Raw genomic sequence first — 16,457 nt, 5'->3', positions numbered from 1 at the left:
AATTTGGGAGATGGCAGACAGTTTGGTATCCTGGGGTCTAATGACTCCCTCGCCCAATAGGTAGCCTAGGTACCATACTGTTTGTGCCGCTAGACGGCTCTTGGTGGGATTGATCTTGAGTCCATGGGATCCTAAAGCCTGTATCACCTGAGACTATAAATGACTATGTCGTCAACGTATGCTCCGGCGTACGTCTCGTGAGGTCGTAAGATTAGATTCATGGCTCTTTGAAAAGTAGCTGGAGCCCCATGCAACCCGAAGGGTAACACCTTGAATTGATATAGACCATCGGGAGTGGAAAATGCTGTTTTTTCTTTATCCTGTTTGTGTAAGGGTATCTACCAATACCCTTTACAGAGGTCAAGGGTGCTGATGTACGTTGCTCGTCCTATCCTTTGAACCATTTTGTTTACTCTTGGAAGGGGATATGTGTTGAATTCGGATATTTTATTCACTTCTCTGAAATCAATACAGAAGCGTACCGAGCCATCCGGCTTCGGCACAAGAACAATAGGCGAATTCCATTCGCTTATGGATGGTTCAATGATGTCCATTTGCAACATCTTTTGGATTTCCTCACTAATGGTGATTCGACGGGCCTCGGGCACCCTATATGGTCTAAGACATACTCTTTTGCCAGGGGGGGGGGTCTTGATGGCATGTTCCAACAAGGTCGTTCTCCCTGGAGACAGGGAGAAGTCGCCTTGGAGGGGAAGAAGCTCATCTGAGAGCTCCTGCCGCAGTTCAGGAGGAAGGGCGGGATCCATAGGCTAGACAAATAAAGGAACCAGGACTTCCGCTTTGGCAACAACCGCCGGTAGGGGACCCTCCCATCTCTTCAACAGATTAATGTGGAAGATCTGTGAGATGCCCCGTGACGGGTCGGTTTCGATGTGATAAGTCACAGGCGTTACTCTTTCCATCACTGTGTATGGTCCCTGCCATTGTCCCAGTAGTAGTAGTTAGCAGTACTGGGTCTCCTACCTTGAAGGATCTCTCTTTACCTTTTTTATCACATTGCCCCTTTTGGGCCCCTTGGGCTTCATCTAGGTTGCTACGGACAATAGTACGTATCTGACCTATACGTGTTTTTAAATTGGACACATAGTCCACCAGGGGCTTGGTATTGTCTGGTTCCGATTCCCATTTCTCTTGTGCCATTTCCAGCAATGTCCTTGGCTGACGCCCATATAGGAGCTAAAACGGGGAATAACCTGTGCTTTTCTGCACTTTACACCGCACAACAAACAAGGCCAGGGGTAACATATCCTCCCATTTTCTTGTTTCAAAGTCAAAGAGTTTCTTAAGAGTGGTTTTGAAGGTGGCATTGTACCGTTCGACCAGTCCATCGGTCTGGGGATGGTAGGCTGCGGTCCTTATCTGGTTGATCCCTAACTGTGCACACACCTGTTTCATGACTTTGGAGTTTGGACACAAACCGTGTCCCTTAATCAGTTAAGATCTCTTTTGGGAACCCCACTCGTGAAAACACACTTATCGTAGTCTTAGCAATATTGTTAGCATCTGGGCGACGTAAGGCTATAGCTTTCGGAAACCGGGTGGCGTGATCAACAATGACAAGCACATAGAGACACCCACTTCGGGACGGTAATAGAGGGCCTATAATATTCATTCCGACTCTACAGAAGGGCTCGTCTATGATGGGTAAAGGACGAAGAGGAACAGGTGTAGTTCGATATCTACTATTCTTCTGACATTCGGGGCATTCTCTGCAATACCTTTTCACCTGTTGGTAAATACCAGGCCAGTAAAAGCGTTCTGTAATCTGTTTCTCCGTTTTCTCGGTTCCGAAATGTCCCCTTAACAGGTGGCTATGGGCCAAAAACAACACATTTTCACGAAAGGGTCAGGGGATCAACAACTGGGGAATTTGTGTGGGGCTTCCCTTTCGGTATAACAACCCTTTTTCAAAAAAAAAAATAGGGACCTACATGTAGGGAATCTTCGTTCTCTAAGACTGTGTTCCTTGCCTCCTGTAGAACGGGATCCTCTATTTGTGCGGCATGAAAACTTCGGTCAGTTTCCCATGGATTTTCTTCCTGCAAGACCGGCAACACCGTGGGGGATTTCCCTTTTTCTGCTCTTCTTTGTCTTCTACTTCTCTGGACTTTTGAGGTTGGCCACTCCGGATCTTCCTCTTTAGAAAAGGGAGCCGTGGTCTACCATTCTTTGTCTTTTGCCGGGCTATTTTTTAACATTTAGGGCTAATTCGGATAGTCATTCCCAAGGATTATTTGCTCCGGTAAATTGGGGATAAGTCCCACCTTTAGAATTCTGGAGTTGCATACGTACATTGGCAGTAGGGTATTGCTTAGTATCTCCATGGACACATCGAATAGCCACGGTCCCATCTATAGGTCTTATCCAAGGTTCCAGATCCTGTGGTCTGACAACACTCTTGCGACAACCTGTATCAGCCAAGGCCATGGCTGATTGTCCATTCACAGTCACTTTACAGTGGTACGGGGTAGTTTCTTCTCAGAGTGGGAACACTAATAATTGCGAGCCATCCCTATCTCCATGGGTTCTTCCTTTTGGGGGCAGAACCTGGTGATGTGTCCTATTCCTCCACAATTGAAACATTAAGGCCCTGGAACGGAAGGTATAAATACCGGGGTCCCGGGAATGATCGTAACGGGCTCAGGTTTCTTCACAACAGGAGGACAGGGTGGTTTATGGGTTCCAGACCCTCCTGATTTCCAGGTGAGGTCATCTCTCCCTCTCTGTTTTTTTTGGGCACGACTGTAGGCGCTGGCTATTTCCACTGCTATTTCCAAAGTGAGGTGGGCCTGCCGTCGTACCCACCTCTGTATATGAGGGTGAAGAGAGGACAGATATTGTTCCACATATATCTTGGCCATTATACCATCCTTATCAGTAGTGGCAGGTTTCAGCCAATGGTCGGTCATGTCTTTCACCCTAAAATACAGAGCCCTCGGGGTTTCTTGTGGTCCTTCTTTTATTTGTCGCAACTTTATCCTATAGGACTCGTCATCCACTCCTAACTGCTCCAAAATACATTGTTTGATATCAGCATAGGGTACTACTCCTTGTACTGTGGCAGCTTGGTATGCCGCTTGGAGGTCACCTGAAAGGAGGGGCCCCAGATATTGACCCCACTTGTCTGCGGGCCAGGCTGCTGCCGTAGCTATACGTTCAAAGTTATTAAAGGAAAAATCCGGGTCTTCTCCGCTTAGATCTCATTGTAGAACCATGGATGGAAGAGTGGTGGGTCCCCTCTCTGATGACCCAGGACCTCAGTAATTTTGTCCATGGCTGCCCCGTGCGACTGACTTTGTCCTGTCAGTACCTGCTGTATCTTGCCTCGATCCTCTTCCACCACTGTAAGGAACCGTTCCATCGCCTTTCCCAGGTGTTCCTGGTTTTCAGCCATCTTGGCTAGTGCAGCCTCCATGTCTCTGCCAGATCACACTTCTGACACCACCTGTGGGCGGGCAGGTCGGATATACAGATGCAGAGGCTGAATATACTTTCCAAACAATAGAGTTTTATTGTCAGGAGGTACACTCTTGGGTTTTACTACAGGGATGGTTTCTCTCTCCTCTTCCGGTTTCACTTCCTCTGTCCTAGGGTGGGGACTGTGGCAGGTCTGATCCTCTTCTTCCGCCTCAGAGCTGGTGCAAAGCGGTGTTTGCTTCGGGTCCTCCGTCATGGTTGATTCCTGCCGGAGGCTCATAGAGGGAGAGTGACAGAAATGGAGGCCGTCAGTGATAAAGTTGTTTTAGCTAAGCAGGAATAACGCTACCCGTCACCTTCACCAGTGATAGTGGTATCGTGTGTCCGCTAGTGATTCATGGACCCACGTGTTCACCAGAATACTATTCAGGGAATCTGTAGATGGTGGTCTGTTTACAGCGTGACCAAGGTATCACCACGTATATGATGAGGGAATCTCTGGGTGGTGGTCTATTTACAGCATAAGGGGAAAGAAAACAAAAAGAAAAGAACTAGAGGCCAAGGACGTGCAGTGAAATACATGCCAGGATAAAGGAAGACTCATGCCCGTTAGACTAGCAGGATCCCACAAGCCCCGCGGCCGTCGTCTACCCACCTCCCTCCTCCCTAGGACCCACCCCCACCTTCCCTGGAACCGTGTCACTCACCAGCTCCGCCGCAACTCTCCTGAGTTGCGGCCGCTCTCCAGCCTCCTCCGGTGGACACCACCTCCGCTCCAGCGGTCTTCGATCTCTTCCACCTCCGCTTGACTCCTGTCACCTCCTCCGGTTAACAACGCTCCTTCCTGGGCAAGGTCTCTTTTCAGTGGTTGTGAACCACTGGTTCCGGGGTCAGCTCCACCTTTCTAAGCCCTCTCGCCTTGCTGTGGCAAAACATGAGAGGTGGGTGTGGCTGACCTCCGTGACGTGCTTTCCTTTACTCTGTCTCCTGTAGTTCGTCCCTCGCTCGAAAAGGTGTTGGGTGTCGGTCGTTTCCTAGCAAGAGGTAAGAACCGTAACCCGGGACCCTCGCCCTCGGACTTTAAACGTGAACAATTGCTGGTACCAGTGTGCTGAATAATAGCCTGGGACCTTTGTAGATGTTATAAATAAGCTACTCCACAGAACGAAGAGTTTGGAGCGCGGAGAGGAATCTGTGGTTAGACAGTATTTTTCCTATAAAGAGTGTTTCCGTAGGTAAAGGTACTCTTTTCAAACCACAAACTCACCTTAGAAAAGATACCAAAAGTGTACCTCTCCAGGTAGAGGTTCTGTGAAGTAGACTCAGGCCAAAAAGACTGAGCAGGCGAAATGTCAGTTTCACAAGACACCCAAGACGCAGCCTTGCAGATGTCAAAAACAAGTAGTCTGCATACCCATGCAGTGATTGCAGGCTTAGCCCTGGTAGACTAGGCTTTCAGACCTTCTGCAGGCTGCTTCTTGACCAGTGCATGGCAGATATTAATGCAGGACCTCTTCTGCACCTCCATCCCTTTCTTAGTTCCAGAGAAACTCCCAAAAACTTGATCAATGGTCTTTAGTGAGATCAGTGCATGACCTTAAGCCCTTTAAGGTCCTGCCAATAGAGCCTCCCCCCTCATTCAAGGGGTGAGCAAAGAACACTAGTAACTTGATGGATTACACAAAATGGAGGTGAGTCACAACTTTCGTAGGAAGGCAGAGACCTCAGCACCATTTTGTCTGGGGAAAGAAAATGGTGTATGTGCTTGCTCTGAAAGTACCTGAAGCTTACTCATGCGAATAGCTGAACTGGTCGCAATGAGGAAGATGTTCTTCCAGATCAAGAGATGCGGAAAGCATTGGTTCGAAGGATGTACACATGAGAAATGTCAAGATTATGGGCCCCTTGTGGCACCACAAATGGTATTGAAGGAAATGTGTGTCAAACCTGCTAGAAATCTCTTCACACAGGTGATTTAAACAAGGACAGTTCATCCGGCAAATACAGAAAGGTCAAAAGGGCCAACAAATAAACTTTAATAGTGCCCAATGAGAGACCCTGCTGGCCAAGGATAAAATAAACAAAAATAATGTCTGACAGCTCTGCTTGTAAAGGGGTCAGTCCGGCAAATGTTACACCAGACCAAACATTTGTCCCCATGCCTGGCAGCAATGGATTTCGTGGACAGGTGCCATGGGGCAAGGATAACATCAACCACTTCAGGCAGAAGATCAAACAAAGACAATTTCCACCGCTCAATCTCCAAGCATCTAGGTGTAGGTTGCATAGATATGAGTGGCAGACTCTTTCCTTAATACTGAGACAGGAGGTCTTCATGAAATGGTAGCCTGATTGGAGAATAGAAGGACCGGGTACCACACTCTCCTGGCCCGATCTGGAGCCAGTGGGATGACTTGTGCCTGTTGTTTCTGATCTTCTTCAAAACTCTAGGCAGGAGTGTGAAGGTGTATGGGAGTCCTGTGTTCAGTCCCAGTTGGAATGCATCTCCTAACAAGTGAAACTGTGCAATCTCCAACATCTGTCATTCCATGTTTTGACAGTGGTTGCAACGCCTAGCCAAGCTCTCCCCACGACTGAAAGAGTAGATGTGTCAGCTCCGTATAGACTCCATTATTGATTGCCCAGACACTATTTGTTGATCTCTTCTGCTCTGCATTGAGTTATCCTGCCTGGTGGTTCGTGATTAGGAGAATGCCCTGATGCTCCAGTCACCGCCAAAGGCATTGAGCTTCCTGACACAGGACTCACTACTCCACTCTGCCATACTTGTTGCAGTACTATATGGCAGTGGTGTTGTTCGCCAGAATCTGCACCAGCTTCCCCTTAATAGATTTCAGAAAGGAATTCAAAGCCAGACAGACGGCATCTAAAGCAGACTGATGTGGAGCTGGCCCCCCAACTTAAATCATAGTTCCCTGATCTCCACCTCCTCTTGATGGACCTCCCAATCACAGCATAGAAGCTCCCTCCATCATTGTCACCTTCACCATCATCAGCTCAGTGCAGATAAGAGAGAGGGGTCTTGCGCTGGACTATTAGCTTTCAAGCTGTCACCACTACATATCACGAGACCTGTATGACAATGGCCAGATTGCCTTGAAGCAGGGCCCATCAGCACTTAAAATTCGACTACAATGCCCACATGTGCCACCTGGCATAGCTGACGAGGAGAATGCAAAAGGCTAAAAGGCCAAGAATCTTCAGAGATGCTCCCCTGTGTTCTAAGATCGAGTCTGAAATATTGTGATCATAGTCTGAATGTCCAGGACTCATTGCATCAGAGGGACAGCCCTGAAATCCAAAGTCCTGGATTACACCAATGAATGGAAGTCTCTGTGGAGTAGGTGGAGCTATGGCTCATAGATAGTTAATTCCAACATTGTCATGAGATTCACCATTGTCGTGAGTTGGCCCAGGACTCGGAGTGGCGAGCCCGCCTTTAACAGCCAGTAATCGAGGTACAAGAATACTGATAATTCTTGACCTCTGAAGATGGGCCGCAACCACTGTATCACTTTTGTGAATACCAAACGTGAGCTGAAGAGGCTGAAAGGGAGCACAGCAAACTGATAGTGTTCCTTGCCTACCTTAAACTATAAATAACATCTGTGAGACTGCAGGACCAGTATATGAGAATACCCCGTCTGCTGGCCCAAGAACACCATCAAGGCACCTTGGTCCAGAGCAGACAGATCTGAGCCAGTGTGAACATTTCGAATTGGTCCTTTTGTAGGAAGGAATTCAGAGGCTGGGGTTCCAGAATAGGACTGAGGCCTCCATGTTTCTTCAGAATGTGGGAACAGTGAGTGTAAAAACCACTCTCTTATCACTTGGTCTGAAACCTTCTCAATGGCACCAGTGGAGAGCAATAGCCACACCTCCTTTAACAAAACGGGCAGATGCTTGTTGGAAACTCTCTCTGTTGTAGGACTAGTGGGACAGAAAGAAAAGGAAGACCTTAGCCATATCAACGATTTGTAAGATCCACCTGTCTGATGGGATTGATCACCAGCAAAAGAGAAAATGTTGAAACTTACCACCATTGGTTGGGCATGCACAACTAATGGACTTGAGTGGTTTTGTGCCTGCTGTAGCAGAGGAAGAGAAATCTGAGTATGGATATCCCTGCTGGCCTGCATGCTGCAAGCCAGAGCCTGCCCATGGCCTCGAAAGGATGAGAGTGCCTGCTGTACTGCTTGAGAAGGTTGTTTTTTTCCAATACACCACTATATACCTCTAGAATAGCCCTTAGACTATCATCAATTGATGCATACACTGTGTATTAGCAATCAGCAGCCCCAAAAAGCATGCAGTAGCTCTACTTTCCTTAGAATGATCTTTTGCAGAGTCTGCCTTCTCATCGAAAATGTGGGCAAAAAGAGCATAAGCATGAGAGAGGCCTTTACATCAGTGGAAAATCCTCCTGAGGAATGCATCCATGTATGCTGATGATGTATGACACTAGTACTGACTGCACTCTCTAGGCCTGCATGGATAACATATTTGCCCATGCCCTGTCCATCATAAATAGTCCAAGCCAAAGAAGCCATAAGGACTTCTGGGACCGCCAACGTGACTTCACTTGCCATGTCTCAGAGGGCCTGTTTGTAGAGACAGAGCAAACAAACAGCAGTTACTGACTGCAATTGGTAGACTTGCAGAGGAAAATACGTGTTTGCCAAAAGTCTAAATATCCATGAATTCTCTTTCCAGAGTAGTTGGAATTGAGCCACGATTCACTTTACTGGTCGAGGCCTGCATAATAAGGTTCTCTGAAAAGGGTGCTTGATGAGAACGTCTGGATCACCAGGCAATAGTCTGTGATGTCTGGCTACCTGCCTACTTGCAAGCCAGAACAAGGCTTCGTCTAAGTAGCCAGCAAAGTATCAGTAAGTGCAGCATTAAAGGGAAGCAAAGCCTCAGAATCAGCTGGCCCAGGCTAAAAGATCTCTACTAAGCCATTTGGTTTGGTCACCGCTGAGGGCAGCTATAATTATAGTGCCTCAGTTGACCTCTGGACCACAACCGCAAATGCGGCTTTCCCTTCCATTGGAGATCTAAATGGTGAGTCAAGTTCTGCCTCAGGAAAGGTATCAAGCCTGCTGGTATTCTGTAAATCAATGTATTAGGCATCATCAGTATAGTAAAGAGGAAACAAGTCATCACCTACATCATTAACATATTGAGATACCGCCTACACTTGTATTGGATCAGTCTGAACCAAAAATATAAAGAAGCCTCTGCTAGTAGGTTCAATGTGGCAGAGGCACTGGGTTAGAGTAAGACTGCAAGATGACAGGTTGCGCTTTTGTAATTTTTTAGCATGATATAGATCAGGCTGGAGCCAAAGCTGGATCAGGGTCTGACTTTTACAAAGGCACCCAGTCATTTTCTGGAAACAGCGGAACCAGCATTGGTGTAGAAGAAACCATTATGAATCCAAGGACCAAAGTAAAAAAGCCTGTACCAGAGTTGGTAAAGCCCCGCTAACAGGTCACCGACGGCTCTGGGGTAGACCCAACGGTGGCAACTAGACTATGGGCCCTTGCGGTTCTGTGGGCCCAAAGGCACGTCAGAAAGAGCAATAAGCGCATAGGAAATATGCACCAAGACCTTCTTGCCTAGATATGCTGAGGGGTCGACAACATCCCTCGAAATTCAGGGCAAATCAGGACCAGCTGAAAAATAGTTTCCATGACTGGTGACCTCGAAGGTGTATGACTGACATGGAATGACCTCGTGCCTTCTCTTGGGAGTAAGTTACTTTCTTGTACTTACGTTTGGGCTTGGACTTAAGACTTACCGGAGAACTTGAAGCATTAGGTTGAGCAGTCATGCAACAGCCTTGAGACCAGCACTAGGTTTGCACCCTAGATCAGAATCTGAACTTATGCAAAGTCCACAATTTCTTTTTGTGTTCAGGAATATACAAATTCGTCTCTTTTCACTAAATGCCTAATACCAACATTCTAAAAGTCTACTTGAGGAGCATTCCAAAAGACTCAGGAAGGGAGGTAAGAAAACCAGTTTTGAGATTATAACACATCTCCCTTTCAAGGAGGGAAGAGGAACAGAACTAATCATAGTAAATTGAAACAAAAGGCGTAAACAGGGCCTTTGTCCCAAGCTAGCCTAGTTGATGAAGGGTGTTACCCAGACACTCTCCTGTGTTTGCTTTGTTTGCCCTAAGTTGGCAGGGTATGCCCAGACTTGGGACCCTTGCTCACTTTGCCACTGGATTCAAGCTAGCCTGACTGATGAAGGGTGTCACCCAGAAACTGGTCCCAGGATGCTTGTTTCTGGTTTAGGAAAGACCTGGCTTGGCAGTTCAGGCTGGACGGTTCGCATGAGGCACAGGGTTAAAACTGATTTGCATATAGCTGGGTCTGAACTGAGGTGGCAAAGTGACCTAAAGAATGATGATGGATTAAACCCAGATCTGTGACTGGGGGTGAGTGTCTAAAAAGTTTCAGCGCTCTGTCCATCATCTCCTTGTGTTTGCTTTGTTCGCCAGAAGTTGGCAGGGTATGCCTAGACGTGGATCCCTTGCTCACTTTGCCACTGGATTCAAGCTAGCCTGGCTGATGAAGGGTGTTACCTAGAAACCGGTCCCAGGATGCTTGTTTCTGGTTCAGGGAAGACCTGGCTTGGCAGTTCAGGGCCGGTCTGGACTGTTCCCATGAGGCACAGGGTCAAGAATGATTTGCATATAGTTGGGTCTGAACTGAGGTGGTGAAGTTAACTAAAGAATGATGATGGATTGAACCCAGATTTGTGGCTGGGGGGGGGCAGTGTCTGAAAAGTTTCAGCGCTCCGTCCATCATCTCCTTGTGTTTTCTTTTTTCTGTTTGTAGCCATAGCTGAAATGTAATTGTGTATATATGTATATATCATCAGACTTCCTCCAGGTAGTACACCATAATATGGGGGAAAGAGGTGCCACCCACACAGCATTCCTGTGGATCGTATTTATTTGTCAAAATACAACAACAAAAGTGCAAATATTTCAAAAGAGAGGGAAAGACTATACATGGAAAATGTTATCGTGTAACTATTTATTTGTGGCATGTAGTGCTGTAGATTCAGATGCTCTGCATACTCCTGCCACCTAGTGGTGGGTTTGGACCATTGCAACTTTTTTTTCACAAAGATGTCACAAGATCTGTTGTGGCCCCATCCTTGGTCAAGAATGCACCAGCACACTGGCTCCAACTCAGATTGATTTCTGCTCAGCAGGCAAATAGTGTACGTGGTGTTTTCTGCTTGGTGGGCAAGTTGTGTAAGTGGTGAGCATTGTCTATGACAGAGTGTGCTGTGCACCATAAAGGAAGTGAAAGAGACACAGAAACATTTTTGATCTTCGCTGGCTTCAGGGAGAGGATGGTGGGAACATGTGAATTTACAGCACTAGAAACTAGGCTACAAACAGATGGTTACTGTGTAACGTTTTGAATTTGTAGCATGTGTGGCTGTAGATACACATGCTCTGCATAGACATCAAGCAGTTCCTCCCCAAAGCGGCGTCTAGCAAGCCGTTGCTGCAGATGATTGAAAGAGTGTTCTTATGGGAGCTTGGCCAACCAAATCCGTTGACGTGCTAAAACATCTACATGATAATGCTTCCTGAAGGTGTTTTGCACTGTCTAAGTAGTAACTTGGCAGATATGCATATACAGGATGTTTCCCCCCAACAAGATCCTGGGTGGCCCCTTGGCCATAGCACAAGAAGTCTGGATGTACTTCACAATCCATGTCACAATGCCTGCTTCAGAGATAGAATGACCCCTGTGAGATTTGAAAAAGGCTAAAGTTGATGGAACTATTGATTCAGTAAAAATTGTCACAAAATGTGCACAGACATTTATGGAAACGTTTTTGAATTTGTGAATGGAGCTAGGTGCTAATTGATATGTTTAGCAAATACAGACTCACAGTGGATTGCAATTCGACCCACCTCATCATTATCCACGAGGTAGATGCTAATTGCTGCAAACTACAACTGGACACATTCACAAGGATGATGAACTGCAGGGGTCAGCCGAACACCATAAAGCAAGATTTTTTTAGATTTTTTAAATGCAGCCTGTTTTCCTTAACCCCTCCCATACGCATGACGAGCTCAGCTCGTCATTAGCCACGGTGGCCGTGTGCTCATGACGAACTGAGCTCGTCATAACGGCCGCGGCGCTCACACGCCGGGCTAATTCCCCGCTGTGCTGAGCGTTCAAAAGAAACGGGCGTGGCCGTGATGAGCTCAGCTCGTCATGAGCACAGCGCCACCGTGCTGCGTGAGGAGCTGAGCTCGTCACCAGCACAGCGGTGCTGTGCGCGCCCCCGCCCCCCAGCTCAGCGGGGGAATTAGCCCTGCAGGGAAGTGGTTAAAGGAAAACTGGTTGCGTTAAAAAAAATTGAAAAGTTAAACAAACCTTTTATAGGAGTTAACAGGGGTACCCCAAAAAGCGTTTTTGGCAACATTTACAATGGGGAAGGGAACCCCTGGGCACCCCTTTCAATTTCAAATGGGTTACCCATCTCCTTTGAGTTGGTTGTAAATTATTAATGTTATCCGACAGGTTTTCTGTTGCTTAATATTAATACACACCATAAGGAATTGGTATTTGGAAGGGACATCCTAAATATGATGTTTCCTAATACTGATTTCTTATTGTTTTCTAAACCCATTTAACGTTTCAAAAAAAGGCCACACCTGCGTGTCGAAGTTAGTTTCTTGCTTTACTCTTTCCACGCCCTCTGATGCGGATTACAAAATAATTGATTGTGCCAGTGTGCTGATGTCTAATTTGGGAACTTTTGCATGGTAAATACACATGCGAAAAGACCAAGTAAAGGCCACACTGTGGCATGACAAATGACTCGGGAGTGATTATGTGTGTCAAACCTTTATCATACCACATCGCAATGGGTAATGCTGGGATGGTTGGTCCGGCAAATGTAAAAAGATCAAAGAACTGGCAAGTAACCTTTAATAGTGCCCACTGCAAGGCCTTGACATGCCAAAGAAAAAACAATCAAACATCTTGACGTTTAAATGTTCTGTCTTGCTCATTCCACCCCAGGCTATTAATTTCTTCCAGCAACTGGTGTAAACAGACTTCTTAAAATGGTCTAATTAATGTCTCGTACCAAATCTCCTTTTGAAGTGTATGCTTTGTTCTGTAGTAGCATGAGTGGAAAGCAACAGCTGTTGACACATTTGAGTGTTAGCTGCCTTGTGTAGCCTTAAGCACTAAATCGGCTAAAAACTGAAGCAGAGATGCGAGGCAGACAAGGGATGAATACATGCGCGTTACATGCACATGGGAAAGAAGAAAGGGGATTTTCTATAGACTTCATTTTCCTTTTCCTAGTCACTTTATGTTAACATCCACTAATTGGTAGTGTCCCCACACACAAGGAATGAGTGAGGCTAAAAGTGAAATGACAACATATTATATAGTGCTTTTACCAGCTATTTCTGGGAGCATACCACACGGAAGGACACACAAACATCCTTTAGCACACTATGTTATTTCACATTGGCAAAGCCAGCTGCAAAAAAGTATTAGTTTGGGCCCATTCTGTTGTCTAAATCATTGTGCTGCAGGGCTTAAATGCTGTGCTCCAGAGATATTCTCATGCATTGGTCAATTGCTCAAAGTAGACTCTGCACTGAAGTTGTACCCCATCGTAACCAACTCATATTCTTCTGCTAGTACAGAAGAATAAGATAGGCTCAAGATATGTCTTGTCAGCCTTTAACTGTAATTATTACTGGTTCTCTTTATTGATAACTTCTGGCTGCCAAGTAAAAGAATGTATACATTGTAGGCACAATTAGGCAACCAGGTTTTTATGACGGGATTAAAAGCAGAATGAGAGACCCATGATTCATAAGGATAGTCACTGTTTTCTTTTATTTTGAAAGGGTATGGAGACCTAGCAGCTTCATGTCACTAAAGAGACCAGAAGAGGAGGTTTGGCACCCGGTCAAGACAGGATTAGTATCATAATAAAGTTTTTAAGTGTTCAGAGCATCTAAAAGCAATATTAGTCTAAACTTTCTGGGCTTGAGAAAGATCATTCCAGTTTTGGAGCCGAGTGGAGAAAGGACCACCCTCCAGCATAAGCCTTCTTCAATGTCAGAGTGGGAGTGTAGGGCCATCAATGTGGGGTTGAAGGACGCGTTCGCCCACATTTAAGAGTTACCAGGGGGCACAAAAAGAGCTCAAAGCATATTTTTCTGACTCTAAATAAGCTATCTTTGTCAAGGTCCAAAAAAATGACCATGTAGAACTTAAGAGTGTCAGAAAAGCATGCATGTTCCAAGATATGTTCTAACTAAACATGACCTCCAGTTGCAAGAAAAGGTATTAAATAGGCAAAAATCATCTGCTGCCAGTTTCTATAAACAATGCACCTCAATGAGCTATGATGCAGGCACCTGGTTAACAGCCCTGCTGACATCCTTAATTATGATGCATGTTTATTGCAAATGTAGAAGTGTTCTAAATTCTGCTTTTGTTTTCCCAGACCTTTATGTTCATGATGTTTTAAAAATCATTGCAGTTAGAGTTGTGCAAGTCTAAATTAATTAAAAAGCAGCTCAAAGTGGGACAAAGACATGGCAGGTAAATGTAAATTGATACTTAGTATAGCGCACTACTCCCCCGCAAGGATCTCAAGGCGCCTGTACGAATACCGCTGTGGAACCCATCCTGGCTTTCCCTGTGAGGTGCCCACTCCTGGGCACCCCCAAGGTGGAGGCCAGGCATCCTTAGAGTTGTGGGGGCCGTTGTGGAGATTAAGCAAGCTATTGCCCAGAGTTGCAGAGTGGGACTCCATGATTGGAACAGGCACCGAGGCGAGAATTATCAGGTCCGTGGAATTTGGAGCCCCAGACCCGCCGAGGAGGGGGATTGAACCCTGGTCCCGGGCTAGACCTCTGCATCAGGGTCTGCCGCTCTAACCATTGAGCCACACTTCTCCACAAAAGGATATAAGCCGGGCCACTGGATTTATTTGATTCTCCAGCCACTGCATTTTCCACACAATTCTGGATTTGCTGTAGTTACCACACATTCTATCATCGTTTGTATAATTTGCAGATGTAATTTTTTTTTTAGCTCAAACAGATCAAAAGTTACTAAAACAATATCATACTTGTTGTCGCACAGTGGCATACCTTTTGTTATGCTTATATCGGTGTTAAACTGTTAATAATGAGGTGTGACCTTGCCCATACAGTATTAACATGCGCAAAAATGTCAAACATTGAAGTAATACTGCTTCTCAATATTTATTACTTTGCATATTTTGCCTTTTTCGGACTTCATCATTTAGTCAACTCTTCTGCATAATTTGGTCCTCCCCAGTTGCATAATACAGTGGCCTTGATTTAGGACAAGATAAATACCATTCTCATCAGATCACAACACATCACTTCACATCAGGCCAGGATACAAGAGGAAGCTATTCATAAACCTGTAAAGTACTCACTGGCCAATTATAGTACAGATGGCACATCTTGTAGGTGAGTCTCTGCATGTGGTCAGGCTTCAGTCCGTTGTCATCATAGACTACATTGTAGTATGTTGGATTAACTGTTCCTTGCCGAGCAACTTGACTGATGAGGTAAAAGTCATACCTACAAGAAAGAAAGAGAGAGAGAGAGACAGAGAGAGAGAGAGAGAGAGAGAGAGACCAATTATTCTGCAACTCTTAACAAGCACACAGCACAACTACTCACAGGAATAGAAAAATCAATCAGAAGAGACAGAGCACATTAGAAAAAAAGAACCCGATGCTCAGATAAAGCTTCAGACCTTGCCTGGATCTGCATATCTGACATTCTTTTTCATCGAAGATTTCCAAGTTATACATGTTAGTAAACGTCTGATGTTCCCAGGTTTTTAGATGTACTCCTGAAAAAACTTCAGCAAATTCAATTTGCAAAAATATGAACAATATTTTTGCAGGAAAAAATCAGCAGTGTTTAATACAGTTGTCATCTTTCCCTCTCTAGTGAAAATACTTTTATACATGCAGGAATAAAAGCCTCACCAACATATGCAACCCCTGACAAGAGCAAAGCTACAACCTGTATCAGGATGAGAAGGAGATGGAGATGAGTTTGAGAATTATTCACAAACTTAATGGGCATGTCTGCCCTCTAACGTCCATTACCCATCCTCCTCCTGACACACAAAACCTTTTCTATGAGTAAATCCTTGAGTCAGCACAAAGAAAAGCAAAAGTGGTAAAGTCTATTTAGGAATGCAAGTCAACATTTTGAGAATCGAGTCTTGAATGTTGTTGTGGGTCACATATAGACTTTAGACTAGGATTTATTCTCAAATCGACAAGAAAGTATGAGCAGGCTTTGACTACAACTATAAATAAAGACAAAAAGGGAAGCAAAAGAGCTACTGACACTTTATGGTGTTTCATTTCTTTACTGCAGTTTGTGCATCAAACACTAAATTCATCTATAGCATTATTCTTCATTTATAGAAATAACTATGACAGGACGTCACACAGATCATATCTAACTACACCAAATTGGACCACTATTGCACGTTAAGGGCCTCATTACGATGTGAGTCAGAAAGCCTCCGACCTCAGGTTGGAGGCTTTCTGACTCACATCATAGAGTTCCATTTCGACCGCAGCATTACAATGCCAGCTTCGAAAATGAAACCGGCTGGTCATTCCGGCTGGATTTCGACGGGCTGAAGGAGCCCGTCGGGACCGGCACATAATTCCTATAGGACGGCATTTCCGCCGTTGGAATTAAGATGTCGGTTTCCGACAGGCTTTCCATGCTGGGCTTTCTGTCATGGAATGCCTGTTGAAAAGCAACTTTTGGGGGCCCTACCAGGGCCCCCTTCTTCCTGTGGCCTCCGATTGCGGGCCAAGGAGGCACCTATGGTGCCCCCCTGTAAATCTCTGCACTGTGTGGCAGGCGCCGTGAGGTATCTGCCGCACGGTGCAGGGATTTG

The 16,457-nt window shown here is 45.6% G+C and overlaps 1 protein-coding gene across 1 annotated transcript in view; it reads right to left on the bottom strand.

Moving 5' to 3' along the window:
- PIWIL4 (piwi like RNA-mediated gene silencing 4) overlaps positions 1–16,457 on the bottom strand; it is a 413,451-nt gene that overhangs the window by 28,820 nt on the left and 368,174 nt on the right. Inside the window, exon 20 of the mRNA XM_078655965.1 lies at positions 14,956–15,103. Within this exon, the coding sequence (XP_078512091.1) occupies positions 14,956–15,103 (148 nt within the window). The remainder of the gene's footprint in view (positions 1–14,955; positions 15,104–16,457) is intronic.

Source organism: Lissotriton helveticus, chromosome 8 (assembly GCF_964261635.1).
Source record: "Lissotriton helveticus chromosome 8, aLisHel1.1, whole genome shotgun sequence".
In the NCBI taxonomy this organism is placed as follows: Eukaryota; Metazoa; Chordata; class Amphibia; order Caudata; family Salamandridae; genus Lissotriton; species Lissotriton helveticus.
The sequence above is the reverse complement of the archived record's forward strand: the minus strand, read 5'-3'. Positions and strand labels throughout refer to the sequence as shown.